This window comes from Nelumbo lutea, chromosome 6 (genome assembly GCF_056320005.1).
Source record: "Nelumbo lutea isolate HS-2025 chromosome 6, American lotus-T2T, whole genome shotgun sequence".
Taxonomy (NCBI): Eukaryota; Viridiplantae; Streptophyta; class Magnoliopsida; order Proteales; family Nelumbonaceae; genus Nelumbo; species Nelumbo lutea.
Window position 1 is genome coordinate 11,822,973 of NC_142689.1, and position 14,327 is coordinate 11,837,299.

The 14,327-nt window shown below is 38.2% G+C and overlaps 1 protein-coding gene across 2 annotated transcripts in view; it reads left to right on the forward strand.

The window, feature by feature from the left end:
• Window positions 1-4,660: 4,660 nt before the first annotated feature.
• The window catches only part of CYP71 (cyclophilin71), a 40,808-nt gene continuing 31,141 nt past the window's right edge, over window positions 4,661-14,327 (forward strand). Inside the window, exons 1-2 of one of the 2 annotated variants that reach the window (XM_088949955.1) lie at window positions 4,661-4,891; window positions 8,313-8,398. In XM_088949955.1, the coding sequence (XP_088806081.1) occupies window positions 4,725-4,891; window positions 8,313-8,398 (253 nt within the window). In that variant the 5' untranslated portion in view covers window positions 4,661-4,724. The remainder of the gene's footprint in view (window positions 4,892-8,312; window positions 8,399-14,327) is intronic. The other variant, XM_088949956.1, reaches the window with a different exon arrangement.

Sequence of the window (14,327 nt, forward strand, 5' to 3'; positions counted from 1 at the left end):
AAATTACTTTGTTTTTTTTCAACTTGACATGATCTATTTCTCCTTTATCTTTGTTTACTTTTTTACAAGATTTGACTCCCTTTGTTTGCAATTTAGGTATTTTTGGGGTTGTTTTCACTGTGCCTGCTCTATTGTGCTTCTGTATTTTTCTTTGTCCTTTTTATTTCTATGCTTTCTCGAGGTCTTGAGGTTTAATTGTGTTTCTTCTATATTTGTTTGCAGTTAGAATGGATATTGGTGTGAGATGATGGTGTTCTCTATTTTTTTTCCTTATTTACAATACAAGGATGAACTATTAGAGAGGGAGAACCAAAACTCTCCTTTATTAATCAGTTTATTCTCCTTCAATTTGTATTTTCACTTCTTAACTTCCACAACTTCTCTTCCCATGCAAAATTAAATCATGATGGATGAACTACGAAGACTACAACTTTTGCCACTTTTCTATGCTAGTTGATGGATTACAAGTTCTTATATTATCATAATAAATACATCTTATATGTTTTATAAGAAATAATTTGGTAAAAGGGTTAAGAGAGGATTCAAATTCCCCTTGTGTCTCATTATAGGCATCTTCACCACACCATTTTTACTTAATAGGGACATCACATTGTACTTACATGCAATGATGATACTTTGGGATGGAACCGATTTAACAGGTTTCAGAAATTGGGAGGAAAAATTAAATGGGATTGGGATCAAGGATGCTTATGCAAGTTTGGGAATATAAAGGGCAACTTTCATGATACCTTATCTACTGCCATCACTAGTTTCGGCTATCAATTGTAATTCTCATCTATCACACTTATTTTTAGAGTCAACAGTGTAGTTGGATTGGTCGCAAGAAGTTCAAATGGGTTCCCACAAAGAGAAAATCCGATTTGCTCCCCATAGAGCGCAGCTCACACCAACTTCACAACACATCACATCCCTGCATTGGGAACGATAGAACAAATCAAGTATGAGAAGTGTTATCGATGCACAATTGATAAAACACTGTAAGATTGGTGTAAGATTGGAGTAGGCATGCTTTATGAGGAGCAAATTTGGATTCCATGAGGAGGGACCCATAGCAAATTACTCCCATGCAATGAAAACATCTCTCATACTTGTCATGAAGATATATTCCTAGGATAGTTCACAGGTTGGGTTGGGTTGGTTTAAGACATTTTCTTCAACCAACCCAACTTGGTCGGGTTACTAAATCATCAAACCGAAACCGGCCAACCATAAAGCAAAACTGACCCAAACATGAAGGGACAGTTTATCGATTTAAAACTGAAATATATATATATATATATAATTATATTTAAGTTTATTTCTTTTCATATTTTATGCAAAACTGAAATATCTACATTTAACAGTTTTAAATATAAAATACATATTTAAATTAAAACCAAAATATGTATATATTTAAATAGATTAGTTTTTTTTTATACAAAACTAATTTGTTGTGCAAATATAAATATATACAAAACTGAATTAAGTATTCTACCATTGTATTATATTTGTATTTGTTTTGCTTTTTTAGTTTTTATCATAAATAACTAGATTATTTTCAAATCTCAAACAAAATATAAATAAAATATATCAACATTTAACATGCATTAAAATTTAAAAATTTAAAAGAAAAAATAAAATACTAACATGTGAATTTGATGCTTGAGTCTTGAGAAGTTGAGAGAATGAGAGTTGAAAAGAGGGGAGGAAAATGACAGCACCTGTAGTTGTAATGGTAGATGAAAGAAGCCTTAAGAGTTGCAAACTTGTAGCTTGAGGCAGACCAGGTATTTAAAGGATGAAGATAAATATTGGAAGAGCCAAAGAGAAATCAAGATTCAAGCCTTCAAAACTCCAAGATTCCTATTTGGTGTAAAGCATGGAACCTCTCTTTGATTCTTCCAAAGATGCAAGACTCCAAATCTCCAATGTGTCTCCCAAGATTCCATTGAGAAGAGCAATTTTAAGTTTAGCAAGTCTAAAAGTGTAGGGATCTTGCCTGCAATGCTTGCTAATCTCAAAAATGTTTTTGAAATTGACTCAAATTGTGTCTTTTCTCCCATATCTAATTTTTCCTATTTGGTGCAAAGTTTTCAACTCAAAAAAGAAAAACAATCCCAAAGACAAAACCACATTTATTTTTATTTTTTATGTTAAAGCTAAGTAGTTAACTAGAAACCAACTAAGATAGGGATTACCGGAATAGGGAAAGACTACCTAGGGGCTAATTACTTAAACACTTACATGTTCGATTCGATTTCGGTTTCTACACATGAAAACTGAAACCGAACTGAACCAGATTGTTGGTTTATTTACCTACATAAACTGAAACCCATCGGCGGTATTGAAAAACTGACCATATTGGTTGGGTCGGGCTAGTTTGGTTGGTTTGATCAGTTTTCCATCAAACATGAACGCCCCTATATATTCCCAAGAGGATGTGCTGTGGGGGTATGAATTTGATACCAAGACAATGCAACAACACATTTGGAACATCTCCCCTCTGCGTGATTATAATAGTTTGTTGGGAAGTATTGGGTGCACTTGTTGGTAGCAAATATAAACTTACTGTGTGGCACGCTTTGTAGGGAGCCTATATACATTTGAATGATTAGTAGTTTAATGTGCATGGGGCATGCTATATGGGGAGCCCATATGAAATCAACACAATGGGAGCAATAATTTGCTACTAACAAAACACTCTTAACACTGTCCCGATAATACATTAGGAATATCTCCTTTGTCATTTACAGGGAGATGTTTCTAATGTGCAACTATAGTGGCTTGTTGTGGGACATGTTGGGGATGTTCTATCGAGAGTTCGGATCACATGTCAACAAAATATGTTCCAACACCCTCACAATATGATTTGATACTGCACATTTCATACATGGCGGGTCCTAGCTTCATGATGAGATGTGCGGTCTCAGATCAAACTCTTATATTGGTAGTAGATTTTAACTTGATTTAAACTCCTTCTAGTGAATAATTTTGCATTACAAATTCGTATTGACTCCCTACAAAACATGCCCCACTCGCGCCCCAAATGCATGGTTGGGATATATTGTGAGGGACCCATACGAATTCCCTTCGAGTAAATGAGCATTTCTATACGAGTTAACATTGGCTTCACACAAAGCATACGAATTCATATTGGTCCCCCACGATGGGCGCCCCAAATGCATTGTTGGGATGTGTTGTGGAGGACCCCTAGGAATTCTCTTTTAGTCAATGAGCATTTCTATGCGAGTTAACATTGGCGTCCCACAAAGTGTACATAGAAATGGCAATTTGACCTGCCCTTGTAAGGCCCCACCTCGGTTGGGGCAGGTTTCAGGTAAACCTAAAAGCTCTAGGGATCGGGAATGAGGCGGGGATGGTATTTGTCCACCTCCCTAACCCTGATTCAAAACCCGCCCCGACTATATTATATGACATAATATAAGAAATTTGTAAGTATACAAATAGAAATAATTGGGGTGGGGTGGAGAAAATTCAAGGATCCCTGTTCCTCACGGGAATAGAGATGGGTTTAGGGTTTGCAGCCCCGATGGGGTTTGGGGTGGGGATGAGCACCTATGGGATGTGAAGTCCGCTCTTTGATGAGCATATCCCAATTTCCCGTTGCCATTGCTAAGCGTCCCTAGGCTCCCCAGCTGCACATCTCAGCAGAATTGGGATTTGCTCCTCACTTAACGTACCTCACACCAACCTCATAGGTACATCCCACCATATATTGAAAACATCTCCCATGAATAATAACATATAAGTATGAGAAATGTTACTGATACATGGTGAGATGTGCCTTTGAGGTCGGTGTGAGGTGCATTTTGTGAGGAATAGATCAAATCTCATATTAGCGTGCATTGGGAACATTTATAGTACGAGATCACATCTGCACTCGACCAATAGTGCTCTACATATGCCCCACATGCACATCTCAGCGTACATGAAGAACATCTCCCTAAGTTGTTAGTGTTATATCTTCCCAATACACTGCTGAAATATACTGTGGGGTGCAAATGTGAATTCCTACTGTACTTGTCATTGGGAGCATCTCCCAATACATGATAGGGACGCGCCTGTGTGTTGCCAATACGGATTCTTTCTACGCAGTTGTCACGAAAACATTTTGTTAAATGTTACCTTTAGGGTGTCCATGAAAAACTGAAAAATCAAATTGAACCGATCAATTATGTTTTAGTTTGGAATTTTTGAAAAACCAAAAGAACGATTCAGTTTTTGGTTAACTTACAAAAAAACTGATTGTTAACTGAACCGACCAGTATATATTTATAAGTATATTATATATATTTTAATATATGTCACATATTTTCTATGTATTATATAAATATACATTTATTATATATAAGTATATACTTATATTATATTTATAATGTTCTATTTATAAATATATTATATATATTATATATTTTAAAAATATTTATAATATATTATGTATCATTTATTATTTATAATATAATATTATATACCATATATTATAAATAAAAAAACAAAAAAAATCAAAGAATCGAACTGATCAAAAACCAAAACCAGCAGACCGATTAATCGATGGTACCGATTCGATTTCGATTTGGCGAAATGAAAAACCGATACCACCGGTTCGGTTTAAAAAAAGGGCCATGGTTCGGTTCGCAGAGACAATAGCCCGGTGAGCTGCTTCTTAGGGCCCCGAGTCATTCTGATAGTCTTCGGTTCTGTGCATGCAAAACCCTACAATGGAGGAACCTCAGAACGGCAAGAAAGGTTCGACAATGGAAGCGAGCGAGGAAGAGGCACTTATTGGCCCCGGTCCCGCCGCTAAGACTCGTCCCAAGCGTCCTCTGCAGTTCGAGCAGGCGTACTTGGATGCGCTTCCGTCTGCTAACATGTGAGTTCTTTGGCGTTATAGTTTGACATTTTTCTTAGTCAATGGTTTTGGGATTTAGGGTTTTTAGTTTTTTCAGCAAAGGGAGTTAGGGTTTTAGTTTTCCTTGACCTCATTTTCTCCAGTTATATGGCTATTTTGAAAAATAGGAGAATAAACTTACTCATCAATTTAGTATTGAAGTTGATAGAGTGATTATTTTGAGAATTATTCGTTGTAGAGCGTAAGTATCAGCTAGAGCTTCTGGAGAACTCTGTTTCTCGCAGTCCTTAATAGGCCTGATATTGTACGACTTGTAAAGGAACACCGCAAATGCTAACTCTCTTATGCTGTTGTGATTCATGTAGTTAAAATGCAAATGTCTTATGAGTTGGTATAGAAGAAAATTACAAGAGTTGATCGAAAAAAAAAAGGAATTTTGAAAAGAGAAATAACACCAGTGTTAAAGCAGACATTTTGGTTGGGCGGGTACAAAGAATGAACATATACATTTTACTACGTATATAATTATACACAAATATTTTGTAATTGCATGTCAATAGTAAAACTACCAAACTACAAAGTAAACCAGTAAATGATTTAATGACAACTTACATTTGACTTTGGAAAGAAATGACAAGATTTTGGAAACTCTACTTGGTTCGGCATAAAGTCTTAAAGCAAAGATCCACACGACCACACATTGGGGTTAAGAGCCTTGATTTTTGTTTCTACAGACACTTATAATGAGCCAAATTGGGTTGTGTGCACTCATATCAACATATAAAATGGGGTATAACTACTTATTTGCATCTACTAGGATGTTTATATATCTGTACCACTCACCTAGTTGGTTGATTAGGCAATGAACCTCCAAAATGCCTAGGCAATGCATCAAGCCACTGGCTACACTGAATGATACAGGGAAGATCTGGAGGATATTGTAAAATACACAGTGCAACCTCTTTGGTACCATTTTTCTTGAAAAAAATGTAAAACATAATGTTTACAGTAAGAGTATTGGGATAAAAAAACTGTAAGGAACCCCTTGAGATGGTCTGTGGATCACCAGCCATGTGTATAAAATGCCCTTTTTCCTCCTAAGCACTTCATCTTCTGGGATTTGTTTTAAAAAAATTGTGTTTCTTTTTCTCCATATAGACTACAATGTGATGGCTGGAATTATTCCCCAAACAAGCTTGCTCCTTTTGCGCAGTCCATTCAAATACCACTCATGGAATAATGATTAAACTGATTTGGAGGAATAGCCTTTAAACTCAGAGCCTGAGAGGACTGAGGCCCATCACTTTAGGAGGACTTGCAGTGAATGAAGATGTGATTAGATGATTCTGAGCCTCTGTGCAGTGCACAGCACACGTGCTATTTTCCAGATCCGTACTTCTCTCAATAAGGTCATAAGCCTTGTAACATTTTTCCAATGCAATAACGCTGCCGTCCATGCTAGGAATGCCACTTTCAACAGGACTGAGGGAACCCATATTCTTTTACTGGGAAACATGCCTGATGTTTGGGAGTTGGGAGTTCAACTTGTTAAAAGAATGATTGAAATTGAGCAGCTCTGAATATTCTGTAGGTTTCTGATACCATTAATAAAGCATGAGCAATTATTTATAATAAAAAAAGATCTGGAAGCTATGATACTCTGATACCTGTACAAGGGTGCTGTGTTGTATCAGATAGTTCAATCTCATATCTGATACTGTATTTGGTTGTGTCCTTGCCATATCTGGGTAACAGGTTGGGGGACATTTTCAACTGTAGTATATTTTGTAAATCTATAGTAACAAGGTTTTATTAAACTTCAAACTCAAAATTAAGTATCATTTATACTTTGATTACCTAAGGCTGTGTTCGGGAAGAATGCAAATGCTGGTTCACTGCAAATATGCATTGTGGTTCAGTTTTGCTAGTTTTTGGAAAGAGTGCATTTGTGTATCGACAATGACAGAAAACACAGTTTCCAAGGCATGTTTGCACCCAAAATGAAAGGAAATTTTACATTGAAAAAAAGGATGTAAACATTTGCACTCAAAGTGATCAATTTTAAAAAAGTAATTTTCAATCTTGAGATTCGTGTTTGCATCCATTAGAACTAAAAATTGTTTGGAAAGAAAGTAAATTTATCAATTCAAAACTAAACCAACTTTGCATTTGTATGGACCAGAATGCACTCTGAATATATGGATTTACACTCTATTTGCACTCTTCCCAAATTCAGCCTAAAAGACTATCTGAATTGTAATAATTCCAGATAATATGAGCAAACATATTCATTCTTATTGTATTTGTCAGGCATTCTTGAAACAGTGCCTGGAATAATGTAAGTGTGAATGTTGGAATCTAGTTGTTTGTTTATCTTTATAATAGATTTTAATCCAGTTTCTAGTTAATGTGGTTCTTCTAATTTTGTGTAGTGGTTTCACCATTTACTTTTGTGGCTTCAACCTCATAGATGACATTGCAAATAGTTAGAATTGGTTATTAACATTTTCCTTCTATACTTTCTATCTCTTATAGATTTTGAAGTGATAAGGCATTTTCTGTGGAGTGTCATTTAGTGTTGCATTGACTCTCCTAAATGGATGAAGTGTCTTTGTCAGACATGTGTTGGATTGTAATACTTCATAGATTCTTGAAGGACACTTCTATTCTATGTGCATTTTTCCTTTACTCCTTGTTAATAAACAGCTAATGTGCACAATGATGACAAATATTTGAGATTTCTGCATAGGTATGGTATATGTGTGCAGCAGTGCTTTGGGGTTTGTGGAACGAAAGGAATGCAAGAATTTTTGTATACAAATCTTTAGGAGTGGAAACAGTAATTGATAAGAGTTTAGCAAAAACACCATCGCCTAACCACTGCATAGGTGGGTCTTAGGTGCCTACCTAAATGCTTTCTGAGAATGCTGTTGTTGAGTCTCACCTTTCTACCTTAATAACAATGCTATCTATGCTTTGATATAAAACATGAGAATGGCATATTGCTAACACATTTGTTCTTAAACTGAAAGTCCATATAAGCCTTGTAATAATCCTATAGATCTGTAATTTATCAAAAACCCTATAGATCTGTTGCTATTTTGTTTCCATGCACATCAGTTCCTTATGACCTTGTTTAATTATTTTTTTTCTCTTTTCTCATCAACTACAACTGGTTCCTACCACTTGAATTTGTGTATATATATATATATATTATATCTGTAGTTGGTTAAAATTAATGGATGGACACAATAATGAACCGACTACATGGTTTTGACCTGGTGATAAGTTCTCATTATTGCTACAGGTTTGACAGTGCTATTTTATTCATTTTGTGGGGGAAAATGTGTAATAGAATGTAGGAAAGTTGTAGATAAATTATTTAATTGTCTGTGTTTAAATTTTAATCAAATTGTGCTGTTTGAATTGTATTATTTTGTAGGTATGAGAAAAGTTATATGCATCGTGATGTGGTCACACATGTTGCTGTGTCAGCAGCAGAGTTTATCATAACTGGAAGTATTGATGGTTAGATACTATTTCCTTTATCCTTCTCTCGATATTATTGAATTGGCAATGTTGTTTTTGGGGTGGGTGGGTGTGTGTGTGCGTGCGATAAGTAGAGATGTTGTGATGCTTAGGTACTATTTCTTATTCCTTTTTCTTTCCTATGTAATCATGTAAGTGATGATTTTATTGATTATAGACAAAGAAATATATACAATAACCAATTCAAAACATAGTTTCTGAACTATACATGACCGGACTGTGATGATGCCCGTTGGACTGCATTGATGTTTGGAGGAGGTCAGTCTGGGTTGCAGCATTGGCCTGAAAGCAATGGCCCCCGCTGGTGGCAAATGACGAGGTCTAGGTTCTACGAACAGAGACCAAAAAGTTCCTGCAAGAGGAGAGGGGGAAAGGCCGGTCACCACGAAGAGGAACCTTTTTCTCGTTGACGGAAAAGCTCCCTTTTGACTTGTCCATCAGAAGGAAAGGTGTGTATCAAAGCTAATAACCAGCAACACCTTTTCCTGGAGGTTGAAGCCAGAGGTGTAGAAATGCAGAAGAATTTTCTTTAGGCGTGCCTAGTCAGATGTTTTGAGTCTTTTGACCGGAAAGATATAAGGGCGGAGGATGTGCATTGGTGGGCTTTTAAAGTTTGGGGATGTTCAAAAGGAGTGGAGGTGAGAAGGCTTGAAGACGACTTTTAGCTCTTTCTTCTCCCTTCTCAGGAAGACACCAGAAGAGTGGTGAACTCCAGGTCCAGGTGTTTCAAAGGAGCTCTACTGTGCCTAGAACCGTGGATAGATTTGATTGGAACCTTGCAATCCCCTAAGGACTTACATGGTTATGTGTGGGTAAGAGTATATGGGCTACCTTTACACCTCTAGAGCAATAATTTTGCTAGAGGAATGGGGGACCTCTGCGGAGGTTTTCTGGAAGAAGATAGCGTAGAGGCTAGCAAAGGTAGTGTTGAGTTCTTTCATATCAAGGCACGTTGATCAAGTGTTCCCCCCAATGATTAGGGGTGTTCATGGGTCGGTTTCATGGGATTTTCTCAACCGACCCGACCTAGTCGGGTTACCAGAGGTGGGAACCGAAACCGACCCACTGATAGGCCAAACCGTCATGGTCGGTTTGAGTCGGGTTGGGTCAGTTTGGGTCGGTTTCGGTTTTGCTCCTGTACAAAGTCGAATAAACTCTGAATTGGTTGAGGACTTGAGTTGAGGGGGGCGGACCAACCGAGTTAAGTTAGAGAATAGAAGATTTTAAGAGAAGACAAAAGTGGAATTAGAAGACTAGTAGGAAACTAGGAATTCTAATTGTAATTGCCTAATCTAGGTAAAAAACTAAAAAAGGACACCTAATTAATTGAATTCTAATTGTAATTGCCTAATGGGCCTTCTATTTCTAGTAGAAGTCTAGAAGACTAGTAGGAATTAGGAAACTACACAAACTAGGAAGTAGGAACTACCAAACTAGTAGAAGAAAGACTAGTTCGGTTTAGGTCGGGTCGGTTTTTGTATGTGCCCAACCCGAAACCGACCAGTACAGATGAAAACCCGACCGACTCGGGTTGGGTCGGTCCGGGTTGGTCGGTTTGGTCGGGTTGGGCATTTTTATGAACAGCCCTATCGACGATGAATGTAGTGGTTAGGAGTGCAATGTATGTTGTCACCATCTGGCCAGAGATAAAGCCGAAAAAGATGTTTGTTCTAGCAGATTTTGCTGAAGTGGTGCAGGTCAAGCCAAGAACAGTACAAAAGGCTTTGGCCAGTTCCATTGAGGACGGTCTCAAAGGCGGTTGGGAAAGATCCAGAGTTGACGGTCAGTTGTCGGAGGAGTTTCCAACCATTCTAGAAGTGCTCGGTGCACAGGTCGACGCCGAAGCTGAGGAAGAAGGCGGGTAGCAGCTGGTTAGGGGAAGGAAAAGGAAGAAGTTTCAGAGTTGTAGGAAGGGTGGACCTCATAATCGATGACTAGGATAAAAGACAGGTTGGTCTAGTTCGAGGATGAGGTCAGTATCCTGTCAAATTTTAAATAGTTTGGATGAGAAAGAAGGCCTTTTTTGGACCTTCTGGTAGGTGCGATTTTGGATTGGATCAAGGCGGGGGGACGGGATCCGGATCCATTATCTCTGGGCAAACTGTGCCAGGTGAACCAACGGTTTAGTGGGCCTGGTCCAGGCCGTGTTAAAAGCCCCTCTAGTTCAACGATTAGGAAAGTGCCTTCTTGTCAAGGGCAAGGGAAAGGGAAGGAGTTGGTAGTGTCAGTCTCCTCTTCCGAAGAGTCCGATTCGATAGATCTTCTCTCTCAGGACAAAGGTAGCTTTGCTTCAGCAAACACAAAGAGTTTGTCCATAAGCAGCCTTCAGAGGCAAGAAGTCCTGAAGGTTTCGAGCTCTCTGACTCCTCTGTTCGCCTCTTCATCTCCTCCAGTTCAAGAATTTAGGGGTTCAGGTGGGACAAAGTTCCAAAGAGGGGGGAGAGCGGACAAGGAGGTGTTCCTCTCATCCCAAGTATAGAGCTGGCGGCTAGTATGAAAGGAGGAATTATGGTGATCCTCTCAGCCCAGGTATAGGGCCATAGCTCTACCTGGGCTCAACTTTACATTTTAGGCCCATGATCACCCCTAGTCTTGGGTTTCCAATGAAAACCTGTCAGAAAAATGGAAGTTTACTACAGGAGTGATCCAACTAAAAAAGTATTTGAGTCCTGCCTTGACAAACTTTTCACATATTGTTGGTTTGAAAATTTTAATAAATTCTCATGCAACATAATTCACTCAATGAAGTGCTTGAGTTTTTATTATTTTGGGTAAGGGCCCATTCAGGGAATCATACGGATTGTCCCCCTTAATTACATCTCCACAAGAAAGTAGGGAATGCCTTTTGATGATGTCTTGGAAAAATGAATGCATAGAATGATTGCTCTCTTACATCTCCACAAGAAAGTAGTGAACAACTTTTAATTCCAAGAAACTCTTTCAGTCTTTTTGACTAGCATCCAATGCCACTCCAAGTATCTGATAGTAACAAGATAAATCAAAATCTCTATCTCCAAACTCTTGTGAGCGAATACCATCGACATTTATCTCCTCAAACAAACTTCATAAAATGACTTCTCTCTTGCATTGCCACATGATCTTAAGCATTTCTACTAGAAGGGGAGGAAAGTTAGCATTGACCATAAGATGGAATTGTGGCGGTATGCTTTGGGGCTCTAAAGAGAGACAAGAAGTGGCTCCATATCTGGGGAGCATTATAATAGGTGATAATAAATGGTAGGCTTCTTCATTACTTGCTTTACGAAGGAGTATATCTGTGGAGCTAGTGGCCATGTTTTCCTTATTGTCTTAAAGCATCTCATGGAAGTTCATTTTTTGGTGCACAAGCTCCCAATTGAAGGTTTTAATTTGGTTTGGACTCCAAACCAAATTGTTTTAGTTGGTGGTGGAGGAAAGTTTGCTTCAATGGGGTTTAAGACCTTTGGAGAAGGATGAACAAGTAAAACATCTTGTTTAAGGGTTAAACTCTTAGGGCCTGTTCATTTGCTCTGGACTCTGACATCTGAAAGTGCAATAATTACACTAAGAGGTATATTGGTATTGGTGAACTTTTCTTCCTTTGAACTCTGAATGTAGAGAATGTTGTTCTGAATTTTGAATTCTGAAAATGATCAAATATCCATTTTGACCCCATATACGAGAGTTTTTGTTTGTCTTTTTGGGGGTATCATTGGAAAACAAAAAATTGTATGATTGCACTTTAAGAGATAAGAGATAAGAGATAAGAGGAAACAAACAACCATTTTTCTCTTAAAGTTAAAGGATTCCTCTTAGAGATAAGAATTAAGAGGAAATGAACAGGCCTTTAGATCTTCCTTGGTCCTTAGAGGGACCAAGGAAGACATCCACAAGAAAACAAATTAGAGGTATGACCTGGTGGTGGTATATTTTTTTGATGAATAATAATAAGTTTATTGATTCAGAAGCAACTTTAGAGTGAGTTCATACATCATCCCAACGAGAGGCACGAGTTGCAGCCCCTCCTTGAGTCTTACAAGTAAACTAGGAAAGAAAAACAATAATCACAACTGAGCCCAAAATAATTCTTCCCTATTTATCCCTTGCTTAGCTAACACATTTGACAAAGTATTTGCTGATCTCCCCACCCGAAGACATCCACAAGAAAACAAATTAGAGGTATGACCTGGTGGTGGTATATTTTTTTGATGAATAATAATAAGTTTATTGATTTAGAAGCAGCTTTAGAGTGAGTTCATACATCATCCCAACGAGAGGCACGAGTTGCAGCCCCTCCTTGAGTCTTACAAGTAAACTAGGAAAGAAAAATAATAATCACAACTGAGCCCAAAATAATTCTTCCCTATTTATCCCTTGCTTAGCTAACACATTTGACAAAGTATTTGCTGATCTCCCCACCCACTGTACAGTGACCAACATATTCCTTGTCAACCAACTAAATTTCTTCATTTCATTCTTGTATCGCCACATAGCCTCTTCAGAATTTTTTAACCAACCCACCACCACTTTGGAATCCCCCTCGATTATTAGGTGTTGTACCCTCAGCTGGTTTGTAAATTGCACCCCTTGTACAACAGCTAAGAGTTCTGCTCTGATGGAGTTCCCAATTCCCAAGGGACCTGAGTAGAGCAACAAAATCTCTCCCTTCTCATTTCTCAAAGCACCCCCACTCCGGATAATCCTGGATTACCCATGCTGTTTCCATCAAAGTTCAACTTTATTGAGCCTTCGGGTGGAGGAGACCAACTTGTAATTGATTTGTCCTTTAAAGATGAGCACCTTGCTACTGCTGACCAATTTCTCCAAAGGTCATTAAATTGATGGAAGATTTCCAAGGTCTTCAGCCAATGTATTGCCCTGTTTAACACACAATCTTTCAAATCTTGGCTGTTCCTTTCCTTGTCTTGAAAAATTTTGAGATTCCTTTCTTCCCAAAGAGTCCAAGTCTAAGCAGCACGAGCACATCTCCACATAATTCTCCCTATTTTTGTAGGCCAATAAAAGGTAGAATGGTTGAAGAGCATGTGAACTTCTGCTGGTAGACTCCAATTACCCCCAAATAACGAAAGTAGCCAAGCCCAAAGGTCTGCAGAAAAGGGAAAAGATACTAATAGATGGTAACAATCCTCACCGTGAGCTCTACAGAAGATACACCAATTAGGAGAAATACAGAGAAAAGGTCTTCTCTTTTGTAGGTTGTCTAAAGTGTTTACTTTCCCATGGAACACTTTCCAACAAAAAGCCATAATTTTTGGGGGGACTGGCCTGCACCAAATTTCTTTAGATGGAAAGGGTTGGTGAGAAGAAAGTTGAGAGATGGACTTGAAGAAAGAAGCACAAGAGAAGGTTTCAATGGGTCTAGGAGTCCAAACTCTCTTATCTGGCTTGGAGGGATCCAAACAAACCTAATTAAGACAACCAAGCAAAATAGAAAGAGACTCAATTTCAGCATCCCTAAGTCCTCTACGAAACCCAAAATCCCAAGTAGGATCTAAGGGTGTTCCCAAAGGTGAAACAAATTTTGAGACCACCTCTTTTTTGTACAAAGAAACAGAAAAAAGCGAAGGGAACAAGTCCTTTAACGATGAGTTTCCTACCCAAATATCCTCCCAAAAAAGAACAGAGTTGCCAGAACAAACTTCATACCTGATAAAATTGAGGAATTGAGGAAGGGTGTTGTGAATAACCTTCCACGGTGCTGCTAGGTTAGCTTGCCTCGATACACCAGCATCCCATCCGTTCTCTGACCTCCCATGAATGCTTCCCACCACCTCATGCCACAATCTCTCTCTTTCCAAAGGCCATCTCCACCCTAATAGAGCTTGATTGTCTCTATGGTTCTTGAAGGATTTTATATAACAAGGTTAACATGGGCAATTATTATTATTTTTTGATCAGCAAAGGATAT